The 23765-nt window shown below is 42.9% G+C and overlaps 1 protein-coding gene across 5 annotated transcripts in view; it reads right to left on the minus strand.

Moving 5' to 3' along the window:
• The window catches only part of FRMD3 (FERM domain containing 3), a 219829-nt gene that overhangs the window by 69544 nt on the left and 126520 nt on the right, over window positions 1–23765 (minus strand). For all 5 annotated transcript variants that reach the window (XM_054032510.1, XM_054032509.1, XM_054032508.1 and 2 more), the window contains 2 exons: window positions 7433–7530; window positions 4221–4344 (listed from right to left, as the gene is read on the minus strand). In XM_054032510.1, the coding sequence (XP_053888485.1) occupies window positions 4221–4344; window positions 7433–7530 (222 nt within the window). The remainder of the gene's footprint in view (window positions 1–4220; window positions 4345–7432; window positions 7531–23765) is intronic.

Raw genomic sequence — 23765 nt, forward strand, 5'->3', positions numbered from 1 at the left:
GCAATCAAACCCCCATCCGGGGGGAATTGCCGGCCGGGCACTTCCTCTCCCGCGTCTGCTCTGCTCCTCCCCTGACTCTTCAGCTCTGTTTAAGAGCCGAGCTGCCCGACCGCTATGGGCTTCAGGCAGCCCCCTTGCCTCCGGACCCCAGCCACCGGCGGGCACTTCCCCTCCCAGGCTCTGGCGGCGCAGGGTCCGGAGCCATGGGGGCTGCCCGAAGCCGGTAGCGCTCGGCTCTTAAACAGAGCCGAAGAGTCAGGGGAGGAGCAGAGCCTCCGGCCACGGCGGCTCTGCTCCTCCCCTGACTCTTCGGCTCTGTTTAAGAGCCGAGCGCTACCGGCTTTGGGCAGCCCCCATGCCTCCGGACCCTGCGCCGCTGGAGCCCGAGAGGGGAAGTGCCCGGCCGGGAGCGCAGGGTCCGGAGGCATAGGGGCTGCCCGAAGCCCAAGCGCTACCGGCTTCATGGTTTGCCGGGCAGCCTCCAGACCCTGCGCCCCCAGCTGGGCGCTTCCCCTCCCGGGCTCCAGCTGTGCTGGGGAAGCGCCGGCCGGAGGCACAGGGTCTAGGGGCTGCACGGCAAACAGTGAAGCCGGTAGCGGTCAGGCAGCCCTTTTCCCGTGGCTGGGAGTGGGAGGGAGGGGGCGGAGTCGGGGCAGGGAAGGGGTGGAGTTGGGTGGGGCTGGGGTGGGAAATGGGTGGGACCAGGGCCCCATGGAGGGTTCTCTTTTTTTATTTGTTAAATATGGTAACCCTAACTACACGCAACAAAAGTAAGGACTTGTTTTCTTGACCTTAACCTCCACTTGTGCACATACACACTCCTGTGCATTTATTTTTCCAGCACTGGAACTTGAATAGATTAGGTTAGATCAGACAGACAAACATGCCAGTGACGTGTTTCAAGAATTTGTGTGCACACGTGATGGAATCTATCAGCTCTGTGTCCAGGCATTAGTGTTGAGAAAATGCATGCACGCATTGTGTGTACGCGCACACAAGATTGCACATGTATAAATGGAGACCAAGCTGAGGTCCCTGTGGAAGTCAGGGCCTAAAACTAATGTAAAACAATTTTGGTAAACATGTTTATAGAAGAATGTTTGAGTACAAGATGCATTGAATTAATACATCCTCCTTCCTTCATAATTTTTCTGCAATCTGTTTCAGGGAGTAGTCCATTCTTGCACAAGAGTTTTGACCAAATTCTTTTCTCTAACACACTCACTGTCAATGAAATCAATGACAGTTCTGTGCCTTTGGGAATCTATTTGGAAGAGAGGTTTTCAAGACACATCGTTTGGAAGAGAGGTTTTAAAATCAAAACAATATTTATTGAAAAAGAGAGAATGTTTTTGGCTTCTCTTTGGAAATTGTTTTAGTTTAAAAGTTTAACGTGGCTCTAGAATGCTTCACTCATGAGATATTATCTTTATGTCACTTAAGGTATGGTCCTGACAAAAGAGATACAAAACAAACATATAGGCTTTGGGAAAGGAAAAAAGGCAGGGAAACAGGATAATGCTGGCACAGTTATTGCACTGAGGTGTAACAGTTTTTTATTAGATGTCCTGAATGTGCCAGCTACTGCTGAGAGTGTCACTGAGGTTGTGTTCAAGGTGTAAAAAAAAAAAAAAAAAAAAAAAAACACACCACACTTGATACACTTAAGCTGTTTATCACACAGGCAATATTTAAAGCTTTAGCTATATAAAATCTGAAAACTTCAGTTTCAAAGTTGTTCGGGTTTTTGTTGTTTCCATTCCTCACCCCTTTATCGTAAAAGTGATACTGCTGCATAGAAAGAGATAATCTATCTACCCAGCTAAATACAGTAATTATTTAATTAAGAAATACATTCCAAGAGCAAGCAGAACTAGTTGAAGTCTTAATTCCTGAATCCTTAAATAACAATCAATCCATCCCTCCTCTGCGTAAACAAACAGTTACAATGAAAGTTACAGAAATACCATGAAAATCACATTCTGTTCAGGTCACTACATTGCCTTTCACTGCAGTTTGTAGAAACAAAGTTTTTTAAAGTTATGAAATTTCACCTGTACACCTCACTGTTACTGGCATGTCATATCGCATCAGCTTGAACAAATTCCTATTAGTGCCTGACAACTTCAAGCATATACAATGCACTGTGGATTATAAATATTATGTAATGCAATCAATCTATTTTTCTTTACTTTTTTCCATGTCATATTCCTCTTCTGCTTCAACAACTGCTCCTTTCCGCTAAGCAGGATGACAAGAGCAGTTGCCTTTATTGCTACTATCCATGTTATTCTTATATGCAATGTTGTTGTAGCTGTGTTGGTCCCAGGATATAAGAGACAAGGTGTGTGAGGTAATATCTTTCGTTGGACCAACTTCTCTTGCTGTGAGAGACCTGCTTTTGAGCTTACACAGAGCTCTTCTTCAGCTCAAAAATGTTTCTCTCTCACCAACAAAAGTTGGTCCAATAAAATATATTACCTCACCCACCTTGTGTCTGGTTATTCTTAGGCAGTCCTGAAGGGGGTATACTTGCACAAAGCAGGGCTTGTTCTCCATAGAAACAGGGTGCTTCATCTCAGGATCATGTTTAGCTTCTACTAGACTAAGAAGTATTTTAAATTTTGTCTACTCTGGTCCTATCAGATCAGAAAAGAAGGGGGAAAGGGTCCTGAATCTAATCCCCCTCAGCTTTCCAAAAAGGTTATTTGAATACATTTATGCAAAAATCACCATCCTGGCTATTGCTCTGTGTTTGTATGTGCGCGCATATCCAGAAATGCAAAACACACACACAAAATCATAGCATTACAACAAGTGAATAGTTCCAGCTAAAGATGCAAACAAGATGACACTATGTGCAATTTAATACACAATGCAAGTGATCAAGTATCATAAATCTCACTGTAAAAAGCTCTGCGTGGCTACCGAGTTTTCATTTAAAAATCAGATTCTGTAAATCAACAGCAGCAGACCTCATAGTGTAAGCCATGCCCATTTATCAGAGCCATACATTTCATGCTAACTACATACCATGGTAACAGTTGGCAGCACACATGCAGCAGTCAGTTGTGATTTATAGTGGGTTTTGCATTCCTGTTAATATTTTTAAGCTGACACTGCATTGTGAAATAATGCACCTTTGACAGCATGTATGTATAGAATGCGTGTGGGAGAGAACCGTCACTTTATGTATATTTAGGGCCCTTCATTTTCGGTTTTTACTGAAAACCTCTGAAAAATTCCCATGTTTTGAAAAACCCAGTATTTTTCTAATTTCTACCCAGATTTTGTACCTGCCTGAACTTCCCAGACCCGGTGCCATGGCCACTCTTAGATTCCCTGCTGACCTCCTCAGCATGCCGTGCCGGGGAGAGTAAATGCTGGTTGGTGGCTTCAGCTGTCCAGTGGAGGAGCAAAACAGGCAGAGAGACTGCTGAGACCACCAAACACTGCAGTGACAGGCTGCAGGGAGAGGAAGGCTGTACCTATAAGTACTGCCCCCCTCCTGGCCCCAGGCTTACCCCTGTCCAGCACCCCTTTCTCCTCTGCCCACTGCCCTTGTATCAGGCACCCCTTTGCTCCCACTGGGTGCCCCCATGAATTCCAGGAGCCTCCTCCCCAACACACGTGCTGCCACCATGAGTACTGGACATGCCCCTTTTCCCCTGCTCCCCATCCCCTTGATAGCCACTGTGAGCAGCTGGGTCCAGAGATCTGTCACTGCCTGGAGAGGAAGCCCAGGGCACAGAACCCCCTCCTGCTCCCAGGATGGGAACAGTGGAGGGGATGGAGCTGAGGAGCACCGAGACACACTGGAAAAACTGCTGCAAGCCTATGCCCTCAGGCTTTTGGAATTCACACTGAAGACCCTTATATCAAGTGTAACTGCACAAGTCACCAACCGTGAATTGGTTTAGTTTTAAACGCAGTTTTATTTTTGTAGTGGGAATTAGATACACACAAACTTTTACTGTTCTCTATTTGTTGTTTTTGTTCTGTCCTCCCATCCCCAATATTAAACCTAATATTCACCTAGAAAACTGCTAAGTTAATTTTCTGCACTTATTTTCATCCATTTTTTAATTTTTGAAATAACTATCACATTCCTCAGAATTTAAAAAGAAATAACCAGAAACCAAAAAGCTTATACATACTGTGTAGAAACAGACACACAATAATTTACCACTGCCTCTTTCACAAGCAGCACTCTAAATTACCTGAATTCATTTTGATGTATTTCAGCAATTTTCTTTTCCAGCTTCTGTGATTGTTTGGGAAAAATCTTGAAGTCGCTAATGTAATTGTCTGGGTGTTCATCAGGATCATAATCACCGAGCTCAGCTGGACAGGTTAAAAAACAAAACAAAGCAGCAGAATGAGTTGAATTAAAGAGTAAGTTAATGATGGAAAACAGAGACAGTGAATGCATGTGTCCTCCTGTAGATCAACCTTCATGTCATTCAGAAAGTTGCCAAATTTAATAAGAGTTCAATAAATTGTATTTCCAAAGGAAAGCAAACTTGTTGCATTCATAATTAAACTAAGGCTACAAAATATCTGGAGAGATTCATTCTAGTCTTTGAGAAATGTGCATTACTACTAGGGCATCACAAACTCCTCCCCATCCAATAAATTAATTTTAAAGTAGAGTTTGCAGTTTATTGATTATAAAAGGTAATTGAAAATCATTATTTGGTGATAACATGCTCTGAAAAATATATATAGTTAAAACAAACATCTTTCCTTCATCACTTTGTTGACAAGCAATTTCATTAAACAGACCAAAACACTCTGAACTAGATTCTCCTCTCACCTATTCCAGTGTAACAACACTGAAATAAATCAGTTTAATCCTGCCCTAGTACAAGCACAAAAGCTGTGCTCACTAACATTAGTGAATTTGCACCAGTTTATGCCAACGGTGAATTTGGCCAACTGACTTCGATGGGAGCTGTTGAGTGTTCAGCTCTTTAGAAAATCAGGCCACTTATTTAAGTGCCTAAATATGGATTTAGAAGCCTAGTATTAGGCACATATTTTTAGCCTTGTTGGCCTTTGCTATCAAGCTCTGGACCTCATTCTGGCTTTGGATATACTATACGTGAGGGACAATGCTCCCTAATGCAGCAAAAGCTGCATGTACTAATCTGGAGGCAGAATATACAGCCTCTTTTTCCAAACCTTTATATACTCCTGCTGATCTTGCTAATAGGGTTGCCAACCCTCCCGGTTGGCCGGGAATCTCCTGGTATTGGGCTCTATCTCCCAGAGGCTATTGAAGCCAAAATGGGAGATTTTAGGCCGCTAAAAGTACGGCAGCACAGCGGGGCTAAGACAGTCTCCCTACCCTGCCCTGGCTCCGCGCCACTCCTGGAAGCGTCAACATGTCCGGTAGTGGCTCCTAGGAGGAGGTGGAGCCAGGGGTCTCTGTTCGTGGCCCCCGCCCCGAGCGCCGACTCTGCAGTTCCCATTGGCCGGGAACGGGGAACCGTGGCCAATGGGAGCTCTGGGGGTGGTGCTTGCAAGCAGAGGCAGCACAAAGAGCCATCTGGGAGACTAAGAGTTGCTGCCAGACATTTCGCCACTTCCAGGAGCCACCAGAGGTAAGTGCCGCCCGGTCGGAGCCTGTACTTGGAACCTCCTCCCACACCCTAACCACCTACCCCCTCCCACACCCAAACTCCCTCCCACAGCCCCCACCCTCTGCCGCACCCCAACTCCCTTCCCCGGCCCTGAGACCCCTCCCACACCCAAACTCCCTCCCAGAGCCCGCACCCCGAACCCCTTCCTGCATCCCAACCTCCTGCCCCAGCCCTGAGCCCCCTCCCACACTCAAACTCCCTGCCCCAGGCTCAGCCCAGAGCCCCCTCCCACACTCTGAACCCCTCGGCCCCACCGCCCAGCCCAGAGCCCGCACCCCATCCCTGTCCCAGCCCAGTGAAAGTGAGTGAGGGTGGGGGACAGCGAGTGATGGGGGGCTGGAGTAAGCAGGGGCAGGGCCTTGGAGAAGAGGCATGGCAGAGGAGTGGCCTTGGGGAAGGGGCGGAGCAAGGGTGTTTGGGTTTGTGCAATTACACAGTTGGCAACCCTATATGCTAATCACTTAGAAATTATTGTGAAGGACATTATTAAAAACCCTAAGACAAGTAGTAAACAAAATTGTAAATAAATTGAGTTATTTACTAGGAACAACATAAAGGATAAGAGAAAGAAGTGTCACTTCTAAAAATATTACCAAGATTTTAAAAAGATTATTTCAAAAGAGAAATCAACTGAGCTCTTTTTCCTCATACACTATTTCACCACTCATTCATGTGGGCAAAAAATTGGCATTTACAACACAGTACTACCCCTCTTTTTATATAGGCCTATCCCCTTCCTGGTGTTTGGCCACTTCCTGGCATATGCAACAGGCACTAGGGCAAATGTAATTATCAGAGTTCCCCAATCTGATGGTAGAATTTGGTGATGTACTTCCAACACATCACTGCTGCCAAATTACTACAGCACAATGTATGCCTACATATCGGGTATCTGTGCACACAAATTTCCAGATAGACATCTAACTAGCAATCTGTATGTGCAATCATATAATTGCCTGCACCGATATAAGGATCCAGTTACGTATCCAAGTTTTGCATGTGCACCTCCGGTTTCAAAATCTGGCCCTAAAAGTCAGGTCAGTACAGAACAGCCAGGGAGAACCTATTCTAGCATTTTTAAGTTGGTGTCAGGAATTTCCAGCATCTCCAATATTTCTGGAATGTCATTGTCATACTCTGTTCCCCTCATGCCCATTCCTCAGTTAACACAGACACAAACAGGCTACATCTTATAGTGCTCATTAGCTTTTCTAAAACTGACTTAGTATAGCCTTTGATTGGCCACCAAGGAGTAAAGGAGATGAGGATGGTACTCCAATCACCTAGAGACTGAGACCCCATCACCATGGTAATCTAATTGTCTCCCTCTTCCCTGGGGTCCCACTATCATTCAGATCTCCTTTGTTTCAAGTTGGAAAAATGCAATCTGAACCACTGCCCTTGAATCAATTAACTTTTATCTTTTGTTTCGTTCATATGGAATTGAATATGTTTATATTCAAAAATATCAAGGAACAGAACCTTGATTTCTTTTATAGCTAGAGCTGAGTACCATACATAAAGTACTGTATATTCTCATATAAAAACCTAACAGGATTAGTTTGTTTTTTTCAATGTCCTAATTTGTTGCTGGTTTCTTACACTTCTGAACCTCTTTCATTTTTGAAGCACATGTCAAAGTTTAGAGAGAGAGTGACATAAGGACAAATGGCTTACTGTTTTTTATATCTGATTCTGAAATACGCTTCTAAACCCTTTGCTGTTTGTATTGAATACCACTCTCAAGGTGCTAAAATAATTCACAGTGTGCTGTGGGTTGTACTTACCTTGGACAATACAGGCACCCAGGTAGGCAGCATCAGAAAAAGAGCACAGCAAACGACCATGGAAAATGTCCCTTTTTATTTGTAGATACAAAAGATATCTGCAATATATTTTAAAAAAAGCACTTTAGAGTAAGAGTGAGGTGGCCCCGTTGTGAGAGCTTTTCATGTTGTATTCATTTTATCACCAAGACCATCATTGTGGTCAACTATTCTGGGTCTTTCACTTGCTGCATGAAAGGCAGTGAAGAGGAATGGGAAGGAAGGTCTGACCTGTAAAAAACACTAGACTACTGACAAGAAGAGAGCTGTTGATTTCCCTCTGGAAAAATATAATTAGGAAAACAAGAGTGACAGTACTTTACTGAGAGAATGACGAAGAGCACAATATAAAGTGAACCCTATTGTAAATTTAATGTCAAAAATCTATGTTAGCTCAGAGAAAAGGTGTTTGTGGGTATGTCATCCCCTTTCAGAATGTTCATCTGAGCAAACTCAAACTTCTGAAAACCAGGAAATGAAGTGTAAAAGTTGCCCGTGCAATCTTAACTCTGCCCTTCTTCAGCAATGCCCCAATATGCCCAGTTTATTAAAAATACCTTTATTCTGGCAACCCCACAGTTACTGAAATATACATGCTCTTCGCCTCCTTTTACAAGCCATTCACTTTCACCCATAGGATTCTAACTAACACTATTTAAAGTACAAAGTGGGGAGAGGGAGATTCTGGTGAACATGGCACGGGCAATGTCTGGTAGGTCACTGCCTCTTAAGTCACTAGTTAGACTCTGCAAAGTGAGCAGAACATGATGCCAATGCAGGCCACCTCTCTCTACCCAAATCAGACTGTAATCAACAATCCCTATGTCCTCGTTTACTCCTTGCTCTCCCACAAACTACTGCAACCTCATGATCCAGGAATCACGCAGTATCCAAACACTGGCAATCCGGGCAGCACACACATTTATCTTCCGTCAGCGGTCAAGGTACTTTGCTGTCAATTCCAAATCTCCACACTGTGCATCTCGGGAAACACCACATTACTTCCTGATCTTGGGGCAGATTAGCCACTTGGGTCCACTTCCAAGACAAGTAAAATACAGATTTTCTCAAACCACCAATCCATGGTTTTTCTACCACACATCCTCATGTCCCACCCACTCCACAGCCAGAACTCCTCTCCCTATTCCTGTCCCCACCCCCACCTCGTCCTCATCACCTGATACAATATTGGTCTCCAGCTCCTCTCCACCCAATGTAACAAAAATTTTCATTAGACCACCTGACTATTCTGCTGTGTTCACAGTAAACCTCCCTATAAAATAAATATATTATAACAGACACCACTTGTAGCAAGCATCATGAATTATTAGATCGTCACTGCACAAGGTTACAAAAGTTCCAACTAGAAACATCAGTGTCAGGGTAATCACAAGGGGAAATGGCATTGGCACATTCCCTCAAACTACCCAGGTAACCAAAAAGCAGCTGCCTAAAAAAAATTTTTTTTTATTGGTGCAAGCACAATTACAATCCTTCCCCACTACACATCTAAGCAAGTAAACATGTTCTTGAATACTGATCTCAGTTTTGATCCCCCAGGGATTTAGTGAATTCCAAGCACTACCTTGGGTAACGCTTGACAGATTGAGACCATTTTGACCCATATTATTTCAGTAGTTTGATCTCTAGCGCTGCACAAAAATCACCACCTAGAAACTTTTTGAAAAATGACTTTTTTTCAGGGCTCCACAACCCCTACCTCAAATAACTCAATGTTTGGCTTACTAACCTTATCCTCCAACCTCCTGAGGCACACCAAATTTAAAAGGAATCTGACTAAGCATCTATATTTTAGAGGACTTGGAAAAGTTGACTGTGATGGGTTAGACTACCCTTCTGGTTGCCACCTGATGTACTGGGATTTCACTGAGCTTGCCTGCTCCACTAGCCTGAGCTCCCTCTCCTGTTTTGCTGAATTATGCTCTCTGGCCTCTGGCAGCACACACACACACACAGGTAGGAACACAGCAGCTGTAGAATCACACAGCATCTGCAAACTGTTCTCTCTGGGAAAACTCAGCTAGGAAATCACCCAGCACTCAAGTGCTTCCCTCTGGAAAGTACATCCAAAATAATATTGTCTTGCTCTATAGATAAATTCATACAATGTAAGTTCATAAATTTGCTCCCTCCCTCAATGTGGAGGAAGATACACACAACTTCTTGCCCGCCCCCCCAAGTTAGTAATTGCACAAACTGGGTTTAATAATAAACAAAAAGTTTATTAACTATAAAAGGCAGATTAAGTGATTATAAGGATAGCAAACAGAACAAAGCAGATTACACCAAGTAAATAAAACAAAACATGCATACTAAACGTAAGATCTTAAAGAGACTGGCTTCAAGAAGTAATTTCTCACACTAAATGTTGTTTTGGGCTGGAGGCAGAGTTTCTGTAGCTTAGAGTTCAATTATTTCTCTTTACAGACTAGACTCCTCTGCCTCAGTTGGGACTCAGCCCTTACCTTTCTCACTGGTCAATTCTTTTGTCTCTTCAGGTACATTCAGCAGTCTTTCTTCTTGGGCAGGAAGGCAATGGAGAAGAGTCCTGTTTGCCCTATTCCCCAGCCTTAAATAAGATTTACATAAGGCCGGAATCTTTTGTTTCCCAGAGATGACTTCCCCTTCCTTTTAGTGGTAAATTACTAGAAGTCCAAGATGGTGTTTAGTACCAGGTGACAGGAGCACCTGACCCAGTAGTGTCACAGCTATGTCCCAGGATGCCTCTCAGGAAGGAGAGAGATTAGTATCTTTAAAGTCTTATTGTTTCTTCCTAATGGCCCACCAAAGCTGATGGCCTGTTGTCTGGTGGGTGTCTCCCAAATACACCCCCAGTTGTAATTGTTACATAGTCAATATTTCTAACTTTAGATACAGAAATGATACATGCATACAAATTGAATAATCATATTCAGTAAATCATAACCTTTCCAACGATACCTTACAAGACCCATCTTACATAAAATATATCTTAGGCCATATTCATATCATAAGCATATTTCTATGAAGCATATGGGGTGTAATGTCACTCTGACCTTTAAACAGAAGTTGTGATGCAACCTTAACAGCACCACTATACTATACACTGGTTAGAATACTCACTTGTTATCTGAAATGCCATAATAAATTGTTGGTTTGTGAGGACCAACCTATTCATTTAAACACTGGCTGCATTATGGAATCTCTCTCTCATAATACTACAGATAGTAGAAACAACATCCGTGATGAACACACTGGCGCCTGCTGAAATTCTCTCCTCTAGCTCTACAGAATCGGAGACAAACTTCCAAGCAAAGCTGAGAGGCCTTGGGGCAGAAGTGGGCAATGGGGCACAGGACACCTGATTGTGGGAGTTTCCCCACCCCCCTCAGAGCTGCTCACATTAGAACAGAACTGATGAAAAGGACACAGTCACCTTCTGTTGGCTACACCTCAGACCACCACTGAACACCAGAATCAAGAAGAGAGGCATTGTTTTAGGGACATTTCTCTAAGGGACAGGAACTCAAGTTCAGTACCACCAGCAGCAAGAGATCGTCTTGGAGCTCAGCTGAGCTCCTTGCAGCTCCATTTGAGCACAGCTGCAGGAAGCTAATCAGCCAGGAGGGATTTTTGGAAGGTCTATGTACTACTGGAATCCTTCAAGACTTGCATTGACTATGCTTGGTCCACTCCCACCTTCACCTGCATGGGCAGCTTATGAAATTGGACCTCCTGGGCCCCTAAGGCAGCATTGTCAACAGACATCCTGGCAGAGGTCTCTGTTTACATGTCTAGGTTATCCGGCTATGTATTTACCCCATATAACCTGTGCCAAGCAGTCTTGCCTGTAAATCTGTAATGAACTCTAGAATGGAGCATGACTCAAAGGTGTTAAGTCTTCCACCAGAATGCAGCCTCCTTTCCCCAGAACACAGACTATTGCTAAATATTAAATCAACAGAACATTATATCCTTCTTCAAGCAAATAAAAAGGTCACTTTTCAAGAAGTCCCTTTGGTGTCTTACAGTGTTGGATGTTTCCGTAGGAATTGTGTCCCTGAGAGGCTTCATTTACTCTCGCACTGCTCTCTACTATTTATTTTTGTCTGTCTCACTGATGTAATCTTTGTCAAGTCACAGCTCACTAATCCATTTTAAACTTGACGCTACTGGAGCACAGGTGGTTCCCATGAGAAAAAAAATGTGTTCCATCTTAGTGAATTGAAGGCCTTGGTGAAACGAAAAATCCGTAATCTGCAATGACAATATGCTAAATGAGGTTGTGGTAGAACCACATCGGGGCAAACCAGCAGTATCGAAGCTTGTATCTTTTAATCATCCTCTCCAGTATGTAAATCAGTCTGCACAGGCCTGGCAATAACCTCAACTCTGGGAACAAACTTGGGAAAGCGTGTTCACCGTCTAGTGAGTAACAAAACAAATCCTATGAAAAGGCAGCTCATGGGTTCATCACAGCACTTGCTAGCCAATTCTGAGGCAAACAGATCTGCTCTTACACTGCAGGTTCATGGTTTCTGAGTCTGAAGGTGGGGTAAAGTGTGAGATAATACTGGAACCAGCAAATGGTGAGCAGAACTTTGGAGAAGCGACATTAATAATTTAGTCCTGGCCTGCACTAGGCATTCTTCTGATTGAGAACAAAAGGTACACACACTTTCCGAATACAGCACAGGAACAGAGATAAATAAAACAACCATCTTCTCTTGTAGTATCAACTGCAGTTGACACACTAACAGCAGTTGATCCCATTAAATTACATTAAAATTACATTACTGCACACAATGGTCTATAATATGTGCTATACACAGAAATCATCCAAAACCGCAAATTCCTTAGCCAACCACTTACACCTAATAGTGTCCTGTAGCATTTCTCAGGCAAACAACAAAGAAATGGTAGAAGTGATATGTTTAAGAAAGTTAATATACACTGGATTATTTAGGGTTGACTTAGAATTGTATTAATGGAAGCAAATGTTATTAAAATAGCAAAGTTTTGGCTAATTACATCACTTTTAATGCAAATGGGAAGAGGGAAAAGGCTTGCACAGTAAAGAAAAGAAAAACACATTATTTTCTGCCTGTACTGCTCCATTATGGGGCGCAAAACACTGACTGTCTAGGCTCTTCCATGTTGTTAGGCACCCTCGTCCAGAAAAACAACCCCAAACACCTACATGTACCTGTATTAGTACCCAAAAACCCGACCTACACATGAGTGAACTATCTTGCCATAGCAGTGACAACATGCTGCACCTAGTGAATAAGATGTTGCTGGGCCACTTTAGGTCAACAGCAGCAGCAGCATTTCTAGGCCAGCTGGAAAGTTAACCCCATTTTTCATATGCATTCCTGTAGATCTACATAGAGGGAAAGGGAGTGGACGAGTGAGTGCAGTATGTCTAAGCAAACAGTCTGGGCAATTTTAATCTCACAAACAGCACTATCTTTATTATACTTGATTGTCTACAACAAATTTAAACAAGAGAAACAAAAACATGTGTATGCTCTCTACTTTCCCAAAATAAAATCCAGACAGACAGCTTTAAAATCATGTAATTCATTTAGGTCTTAAGTGTGGAAGACTGTAGTCAGTAACTCCAATGAACTCTGTATTCAAAGATTTCCTGTTATAAAATTATAGCTGTATTGCCACCATTAATCAACAACTCTGGTCTCTAGTCCTATAAGGTTGGGGAGGTGGGGGTGGGGGAGAGAGAAACTTCAGAGCATCCGTGACAGCAAATGTCTGATTTTCTGTTAACATTACCAAAAACAAGTAATGAATGAACTGTACAATAAAACAAAACCCTTATTTTATGAATTAATTGAGTATTGAGGAGTTCATAAAATTGAACATTTCAAAATTACAATAGGTATGGTGCATAAATTGCAGTATGATGCACTTCATCTCTTTCTTCTTGTCTTTTAAACTACTGCAAATGCAATGCACTGAAAGCATCGAAATACGAAGAGATGTCAACTTGTTCTTATCGCTGTTATGATGAGATTTTTTTTCCCAAGTCAAGAAAAATGGTTCATATGACTGGCTGCTCATAAGATTGGTGTTCATAAAATTGAGGTTCTACTATACCCCCATTTTATTACTATAACCCTAGTTGCAATATAAAGTACTAATATTAATTGTAATCTTTTCTGGCACCAAATTAAGTCATTACCATGATTCCTATAAACATAAGAAGTAGGAGAAGCAGTGGGGATGGGGTGTTTGTCTGCTTGTTGCTTTTTTGGGGATTTGTTTGGTTTGGCTGGTTGGTTGGTTTGGTTTTTTGCTTTTTCTGTAGTAAAACAATGTTGTTAATTTAGTTTATAACAATCCTAAAAGAAAACACAGTAAATATTTGAAAATTTCTGAAAGGGCAAAAGTTGTATATAAACAAACACAAAATAAGTATCTCTAACAACTAGTGTGTGTCTATTTCTTTCTGTTTCATTTAAGTCATGTGAGTTGTTGGCCCTAAAATGAGCTGCTTTAAAATATAACTTTTATTGAAGTGCCTAATGAGTAAAAGCTTTTCTCAAGCCACTTTACAGAATGTACACTGCCTCAGAAGCAAAAATAATTACTGGATGGGGTGTGCAGAATACAAGATCACAAGAATATACAATTGACATTAATCAAATCTAGCATTTGCATCTCAAGATCTGCACAAACATATGCTACTGTTCTATTCCTCGTATACTGATATGACCTCTTCCAATAATAAAAAAGTAATAAAAACAGTATTTTTCCTGATGTTTACATTACAGATACCAAAGTAACAAGAAGCAACATCTAGAGTCAGTAGCACAGTCTGCTGTTTCTCTCTACTAACAGATTTCCCCTAATCTCAGTCTGTCCAAACATCTATCTCTACGTACCGTGTGTTACAGTTCCCATGAATAGAAAGCTTTTAGATTCCTATTAAAAATTTGTGGGTTTGATAGCTTGAAAGCCAGATTGTAATTGCCCCCCCCTCTATGCTTTCTATCTGAATGTTGAGTAAGTACATTATTTTGTCTGATACAGAGTTGGTAAAAAAATTGCCAAAAATTTATTTTGTAAGCCATTTGAAAAATAGCAAAAAAAAGTTTTGAAATTTTGAAAAACAATCTTTGCAAAAAATTTCTAAAAATTTCCACCAGTTTTATTTTCATAACACATCTTCCCTTTTCTTCACATCTGCATGCAAAACCAAATCAATTTATTTTTTTTGGAACATCAACAAAAAATAAACATTCGCATTAGGGTTTTTTTTTAATCTAAAAGTAGTTAATTTTTTTTCTAGTACTGGGTATACCCCTAACCTGAACACATGTCATAATTTTGCAGATCTCTAAATCTCCCCATTGTAGGAGAGAGACTAATTAATCTAAATGTTTGCTTTTTAATGCAGAGATGTGTTTCTTTTAATTGAAGCAAACAACGAATACCATGCTTTATCATCAATTTTCGAATGAATGATCATTTCTACTAAATTTCATTAAACTTTCAGGATTCAGAAATAAACCAGCAGTCATCACAATACTCAGTTACCATGATTAGTCATAAAAATAGTTATTGGGGTCCAGCCTACACAGAGACTTGAGGGAATAGGCCCTGTCTGCCTCCCAGCTCCCTCTATGAACCCTCCTGGCATCCTTGGACCTTAGTCTGGGGGCTCACAAGCATTTTGTGCCCCCTATTCCTCACCTGCCCCAAAGCAAGTGAGGTGGGTGTGGATAGAACCTTGGCTCAGGCCCACCCCCCCAAGCACCAGCCAACTTAGCTGAGCTACTGTGGGGTGGAGCGTTACTACCCTTCAGAGCAAGGGGGAGCAGGACAGGAATCATACCTCAGAGCTATGATTCTCTTTGTGTTGGACTTTGAACACAGCTATGCACCACCTCTTACACAGAGTAGATCACATCAGGGCAATCTAGCCATTTGTGTGTAATTTGAGTAGCTCTACTTTTAACTATTTATATCAGCAGCAGCATTTTAAATTCTCAGTAGGCAGTTCTATTTGTCCCCCCACCCCCTCAGATTTAGAGGAATTGGCTTACTTTAGTCCAACTTTTGAAGCTCTCTCTTAGTAATCCCAGTATAGAACCCCTCTTGTCTTCACTGATGTTTTACTCAACCTCACAAAATTGCTGGATTCCTTTGACTGTAAGATCCCATTCTTGAAATCAGGATTGGTTCACAGATTCAAAAATTACGAGGCCAAAAGGGATCACTGTGATCATCTAGTCTGACCTCTTGTACAGGCCATAGAACTCCCTCAAAATAATTCCTAGAGCATAGCTTTTAAAGAAAAACATCCAATCCTGGGTTTAAAATGGTCACTGATGGAGAATCCACCACACACTTGGAAAATTGTTCCAGTGGCTAATTACACTGTTAAAAAATTACATCTTACTGCCAGTCTGAATTTGTCTAGCTTCAATTTCCAGCCATTGGATCATGTTATACCTTTCCCTGCTAAATTGAAGAGCCTATTAAACATTTGCACCCCAGGTAGGTACTTACAGTCATCAAGTCACCCCTTAACCTTTGCTTTGGTAAACTGCATAGCAATATGCTCAAGGAGCTCAATCTATAAGACGTTTTTTAATCTTTCAATCATTCTAGTGGCTGTTCTCTGAACCCTCTACAATTCATCAACATCCTTCTTGAATTGTGAACACCAGAACTGGACACAGTATTCCAGAAACAGTCACACCGGTGCCAAATACAGAGGTAAAATCTTCCTACTCGGGATTCCTTTGTTTATGCATCCAAGGAGTGCATAAGCCCTTTTGGCCACAGAGTTGCACTGGGAGCTCATGTTCAAATGATTATCCACCACAACCCTTACATCTTTCTTAGAGTCACTACTTCCCAGGATGGAGTCTTCCATCTTGTAAGTAGGGCCTACATTCTTTGTTCCTAGATGTACACATTTACATTTAGCTGTATTAAAAAACTCACAGTGCTTGCTTACACCCTGCTTATCAGGCGAACCAGATCGCTCTGTAGTGACATGCCCTCTTCATTATTTACCACTCTCCTAGTTTGTGTGTCATCTGCAAACTTTAACAGGGATGATTTCATGTTTTCTTCCAGGTCATTAATAAAAATGTTAAATAACATAGGACCAAAACCACACCCGTTTGATGATGATTCTCTGTTTACAATTACATTTTAGATCTACCAGTTAGCCAGCTTTTAATCCATTTAATATACAATGTTAATTTTACATCTTTCTAGTTTTTTTAATCAAAATGCTATGCCGTCCCAAGTGCAATGCCTTACATAAGTCTAAAAGTATATTACATCAACACTATTATCTTTATCACCCAAACTTCTAGTCTCATAAAAAAAAAGATATCGTTACTTTGACATGATCTATTTTCCATAAACCCATGTTGATTATCATTAATTATACTACCCTCCCATAATTCTTTATTAATCAAACCCCTTATCAGCTGCTCCATTTTCTTGCCTAGGATCGATGTCAGACTGACAGGCCTATAACATCCTGTTTACCCTTTTTAAATGTTGAAACAACAACATTAGCTTGCTTCTAGTCTCCTGAACTTTCCTGGTATCCCAAGACTTATTGAAAAATCAAAATTAATGGTCCAGTGAGCTCCTCAGCCAGCTCTTTCAAAACTCTTGGATGCAAGTTATCCACACCTGCTGATTCAAAAATGGATGCACAACTTTAGTGTCTGCTGTTTTGTATCTTCCTGAGGAACCAGCGGAATGGAAAGAGTGTTATCATATGATACAACCACATCATCTGGTTGCTTTTACTTACTTCCTAGCACAATAGGGCCCTCAACTGGTTGAGGTCTTTGGGAACTAACTCATTATAGATGTTAGATAATAATAACAACCACCATAGGAACATTTCAGCTAAGGGCAAAGCTCACCTATGTGACCACAGAGGGGCTCTTTAATGCATATACTGCAGTTATTTGGCACACAGAGCCCCCACTGAGATCAGTGGATGCCCAAGTGCAGAATATGTAAGAGACTATCTTCAATGTGGTTGCAGATCACAGAGAAGATTTTCATCTAAACAACCATTTTTCTTCTATTTTAAGCAAAAAAATTTTCTAGTAAACCTTATGCTGTTTTGCACCTAATGGATTTTTGTAATTCAGTCTGTAAAATAATTCATCTGCTTCTTTAGACTACAGATCACATCTCCCTGTAAAATTTCAAGTAATCTTGTCACAAATATCATACCTGATCCTACAAGTGACTCCCCATGGGTACACTCCACATGAAGTTCACCACAGGACTGGATTCTACATTCACAAAATTGCAGGGAAAAATACAGCTGACCACTTCAGCCTTATTTTATATAGATTCTTCGTCCATGCTGTCAAACTCCCAGGGGCAATTTGGGTTTATTGTCCAGAGTGCATGGAATAGTGCATGGTAGTATAAATTTCTAAATCAGCCATGAAGTGAGAAGGGGAGCATGAAAAACAGTGAAAACGCTACAGTCCTCTGCAGATGTCCTGAGGCCAATGGGATCTCCCATATATCAAAATGTGTGAGTATTTGGAGGATCATATCCCCTAATCACTCTGCAAGCAGCAAAACACCCCGTATCCCCCACAGAAACCTCAAAAGTTGGAACACAGAGTTTCTTGCCCTTACCCAAACTTTTCCTGCTAAAGAGATGATTTGGCTCTCAGTTTTTCATTGAAAATATGGAAGGCCAGGGGAAAATGGCTGAATATCCAGAAACTACTGTTTATATTGGCCAAGATTTTTGCAAATCTGAGTGCCTAAACTTAGGCTCTTAAATGCAGATTTATGTACCAAATCAACTAGCCTTATTTTTCAAAAGTACTAAAGACGAATCACCAAATACTGACCTGCTGAGTACTACACATGTGTGAAAATCAGACCACTAAATGTTAACCCTTATATGATATTTACAAAATAAAATGCTAATCTGACAATAACGTTTTTATTTCATCTACTTTGCACAGAAATATTTTATACTGTATTTTTTTACGACAACCAAATGATTCAAGATCTGTTTCTAAAACATGATTTAGAGAATAACACGAAGGTTTGCTGACATAATCCACCTTTAACATTGGTTTGTTTTATTTCCCCTGTAGTGATATTGGTTTCAATAGCAGATAATCATGGATTATGGCTGATTCAATATTATCTTTTAGACCTTAAAGAGACTTTGGGTGTTCTAATTTTAACAACACAATTATAGACAAGACACACGTCTAGTCTTTTAGTATGACTATGTAGGGATTAAGAGTTAGGAGTGCATGAGGCCCTTGGGTTTGAATTAATGGCACAAAAATGAGTAACACTTTTTTTTTTTTTTAAACCGAAGCAAGAACAGTGAAACGAACTGACATTTTAAAAAAAAATAAAAGTTTGTGCCAAAGTAGATCTGAAAAACCTACGGACCTATTTGTCTTGCTACTGTCACAGACCCATTCTTCCCCTGCACAATCCTACATACTTCCATGGAGCAAGCTGATGCACAGCCCATCTCTAGGACAAACAGGGGTTTTGGAGATCCTCTCGAATGCTTCTCTACAAGCTGCTCTGAGCCCCTTGCTTTTTCTCTCCACACAATACAGTTACAGCAGTTTAAACATCCCTAATTTTCAAACTAAACAAATAAAATAAATCACCACTAGTACAGCTGGTTAAAGTGGACATTACTCTCCCCAAAGCAAACTAGATTAGATGTTTATGTAACATGCTGGCTAAATGCATTGTTTCCTTTTCTAGCGTCTGGTCTATCAAGAGATTAAAAGCCTCCTTATACTAATAACAAACAGTTGCACCTTTAGCTCCAGTGGTAAATATACTTTGGAGCAGAAGATACTGAATTCTATAGAATAGAAGGGACCTCAGGAGGTCATTTAGTCCAACCCGCTGCTCCAAGCAGGACCAATTCCCCAGACAGATTTTTACCCCACTTCCCTAAATGGCCCCCTCAATGATTGAGCTCACAACCCTGGGTTTAGCAGGCCAACACTCAAACCACTGAGCTATCCCTGATTTTCAGATGTTAAAGTTCGTATTTCCTTACCTCTCTCTTTCCTGGTTTTCAGAGGTCTAAGTGTAGCTGAACTAAATGTTCTGGAAGGGTATAAGGCATCACTGGGCAACCTCTACTTGGCATTAAGAAGTTTTTGTGCAGTTAATTACAATATGTTTATCCCTCAGCCTGTATAGGCACCAAGTTCTCTCAGGCCACTATTTAAAATTTTCAGAGTAACAGCCGTGTTAGTCTGTATCCGCAAAAAGAAGAACAGGAGTACTTGTGGCACCTTAGAGACTAACAAATTTATTAGAGCATAAGCTTTTGTGGACTACAGCCCACTTCTTCGGATTTTCTCTGCTATCTAGTCTAATCCTAAAAGTACATAAAATAACCTAATAAGGATTAAATGGAAAAGATCAATATTTTGTTTGTTTTAGTTTGGTTTTGGCTGCAGCTGTTAGCCCTGAGGTCACTTTCTACACTGATTTGCTCTAACACAAGCATTACTTGGCTAAAACCAAACAAATCCCAAGGTATCTTTCACAAGTCAACAGTTGCAGTGGAATTTCCACATGAAAAGTTTCCGACTGGATCTTTCTGCTTCTAGTTGGCAGCTAGGTTTTGAAATAGAGCAAAAAGGCTGCTGAATCCTGAAGCTACCTGGTCCCCCGGTACAAAAAACAACAAACTAGCTAAAGGAGTCTAGTGGAGTCTTCTGGAATTGCCATTAAGGACCAGGGGCTGACCTTAAATAATCTAGCATCCAGATCTGTCAACTTCTTAAAGGGAAAATCTGTAATATGTAGGGTCTGACTACCCAGCTACCCCTTCCCACTGCTGTGCTAATTTATTGGTCCCTTAGCACGGTGGTTCTCAGCAAGGGGTACGTGTGCCCCTCGGGATCTTCCAGGGGGTATGTCAACTCATCTAGATATTTGCCTAGTTTTACAACAGGCTACATAAAAAGAACTAGCAAAGTTAGTAGAAATTAAAATTTCATATGATGACCTGCTTATACTGCTCTATATACTACTATACACTGAAATGTAAAAATATTTATATTTCAGTGGATTTATTTTATAGTTACAGGTCTGTCGCATCTTATGCGCATTTAACATGCGCGATTTCAGCTTTGCGCGGTCGGAGGGAAAAAAAACAAATGGCGATTCCACCAGCGTGAGACGTGAATCTGCTGGTCCTCTAAAATATTTTGGGGGGCGGCGGCTTGACAGCAACAGCATGTCTTTAGGCCTGTGATAAGGTTCTCCCCTATAACACTGTAACCCTGGAGGGTTGGCAAAAAAAAAAAAAAAACCACACAAAACAAAAAAAACAGTTTAAATAGTGTGTCTGCCCCGGAGTGACTGTGAGATGGGAGAAGCAAATCTGGTGTTCCCACTACAGTACTCAGTCCCCCTGTGCCTCTCATATTGTGCACATCCCACCACGCTGAGTGTGTCTGTACTGTTTAAAGAGACAGTACATATTTTTCGTACTGTATAACATGGCTCCTAAATGCAAGGCACCTACTTCATCTGGTGCTCAACCGAAGAAACAGCGATGTGTTCCAACGCTGGAGGAAAAACTGGCTGTGTTGGACTTATTGAGAGACAGTCTGTCCATCGCCAACATGGCACGTAAATACGGCCGCAATGAATCTAGCATCCATGCCACCAAGATTCGAGAGACAGAAATTCGTCAAGCCATGGCATCAAGTGCTCCAGTAACTGCTAAGGTGACAAGCCAAGTGCGTGATAAGACTTTAGGGAAGACTGAAAAGGCATTAAACTTATGGCTGGAAGACATGAACTGTAAACGTGTGCCTATCAATGGCAACATGTTGCGAGAAAAGGCTCTTAGCATCTGTAGTAGTTCCTGGGTGGGGCTCGTGCCTTCCTGGGGCGCCTGAAAGCCAGGCCGCCCCGCTACAAAGCGAACAACAGTTCAGGGACCCGACCTTTGGGTAGGGGCTAAGCACCCAATTGACAGTTCAGGGCTCAGGCCCTTATGCAGGGGCTGAGCAGACAATTCACAGTTCTGAGCTCAGGCCCTTTGTGCAGGGGCTGAGCAGACAATTAACAGTTCTGGGCTCAGGCCCTTTGTGCAGGGGCTGAGCAGACAATTAACAGTTCTGGGCTCAGGCTCTTTGTGCAGGGGCTGAGCGGCCAATTAACAGTTCTGGGCTCAGGCCCTTTGTGCAGGGACTGAGCAGACAATTAACAGTTCTGAGCTCAGGCCCTTTGTGCAGGGGCTGAGCAGACAATTAACAGTTCTGAGCTCAGGCCCTTTGTGCAGGGGCTGAGCAGACAATTAACAGTTCTGAGCTCAGGCCCTTTGTGCAGGGGCTGAGCAGACAATTAACAGTTCTGAGCTCAGGCCCTTTGTGCAGGGGCTGAGCAGACAATTAACAGTTCTGAGCTCAGGCCCTTTGTGCAGGGACTGAGCACACAATCAGCAGCTCCGGCCCTGGGTCAGGGCGGGGCAGCACACCAATAGTCAGTCAGTGGCCCAGGCCTTGTAGCAGGGGCTGGGTCAGTTTGGGTTAGCCCAGGCCCTAGGTCAGGGCAGGGCAGCCAATGGATAGTCTGTCAGGGGCCCAGGCCCCTTGGACAAGGAGGAGGAGAGACTGCCACCCGGCGCGGGGTGGCAGGGGGGAACACAGGCCCGCCCACTCCACTGTGTTCCAGCCCGGGGCCCTATCCGCAGCAGTCCATCTGCCGCGCAGTCAGTGGGGATCCTGACCGCAACACACTGACATGGGTTCGGGGTCTGCTATCCCCGGGCCACTTCCCATCTCCTCCTCCATGGGTACCTGCTCCTCCTGAGTTCCGTCTGCTGGGTCACAGATCATGGGCTCCTCCGGGCCCCGAGCACCAGGTAGGTCTGTCGCTCCCTCTGGGCCCTCGGCGGGGGGAAGCTCAGACTGCTCCTCAGGGTACCGGGCTCTCGGCAGGCTCGGCCAGTCCTCCTCAGGGTACCGGGCTCTCGGCCGGCTCGGCCAGTCCTCCTCAGGGTACCGGGCTCTCGGCCGGCTCGGCCAGTCCTCCTCAGGGTACCGGGCTCTCGGCCGGCTCGGCCAGTCCTCCTCAGGGTACCGGGCTCTCGGCAGGCTCAGGTCCGCGGGAGCTCGGGCACCAGCGTCTGTCCTCTCCCGCTGCCGGCCAGCTACTGAGCGCTGGGGCCTGGCCTTTATACTTCCTGTCCCGCCCCTTGACTTCCGGGGGGCGGGGACAGGCCGTGGTGGCTCCGCCCACTCTGGCGGCTTTTCTGGCTCATCGCTTCCTGGGGCGCCTGGAAGCCAGGCCGCCCCGCTACAGCATCTATGCGCTGTTCAAACCTCCCACCGAAGAGGGACAGCCTTGTGATAAGAAGGAATTCAAAGCCAGCCAAGGTTGGCTTAACAGGTTTAGGAACCGCTTCAACCTCAAAAATGTGCAGACTACTGGTGAAGCTGCATCTGCCAATGAGGAGGCAGCAAAAGCCTACCCCGAACAATTAAAGAAAATCATAGAGGAAAGGGACTATCTTCCAGAATAAGTTTTTAATGCTGACGAGACTGGGCTCTTCTGGAAAAAAATGCCCAACCGCACTTACATTTTGAAATCAGAAAGACAAGCCCCTGACTTCAAAGTAGCTAAAGACCGTGTGACTGTGTTGCTTTGTGGAAATGCGTCTGGGCATTTAATAAAGCTGGGCTTGCTCTACAGGGCAGCAAATCCCCGTGACCTAAAAGGCAAGAACAAAAATCTCCTGCCTATGTTCTGGCAATCAAATAAAAAGGCTTTGGTGATGGCAGCATTATTTCTGGATTAATTCCACAAGTGTTTCATTCTGGAGGTCAAGCAGTACCTTAAAGAGAAAGGACTTGACTTTAAAGTGTTGCTGATCGTAGACAATGCTCCTGGCCACCCTGAGGCACTCCAGTTTGCGCATAACGACGTTGAAGTCGTCTTTCTCCCCCACAATACCACCTCCATCCTCCAACCTCTCGACCAAGGCGTCATTAGCTGTTTCAAGGCCATGTGCACAAGGCTTACATTCTCACGGATCCTTACCGCTATGGATGCTGATCCCAATGTTAATGTGATGGAGTGTTGGAAGTCCTTCAACATTGCTGATTGCATCACTTATATTAAACAGGCAATGGATGCAATCAAGCCTGAAACAGTCAATGCATGTTGGTGAAACCTATGGGAAGACTGTGTGAATGATTTTAAGGATTTCCCAACCATTGACAAAGAAGTGCAACTCATTGTTCAG

The sequence above is a fragment of the Malaclemys terrapin genome, chromosome 6 (assembly GCF_027887155.1).
Source record: "Malaclemys terrapin pileata isolate rMalTer1 chromosome 6, rMalTer1.hap1, whole genome shotgun sequence".
Classification (NCBI taxonomy): domain Eukaryota; kingdom Metazoa; phylum Chordata; order Testudines; family Emydidae; genus Malaclemys; species Malaclemys terrapin.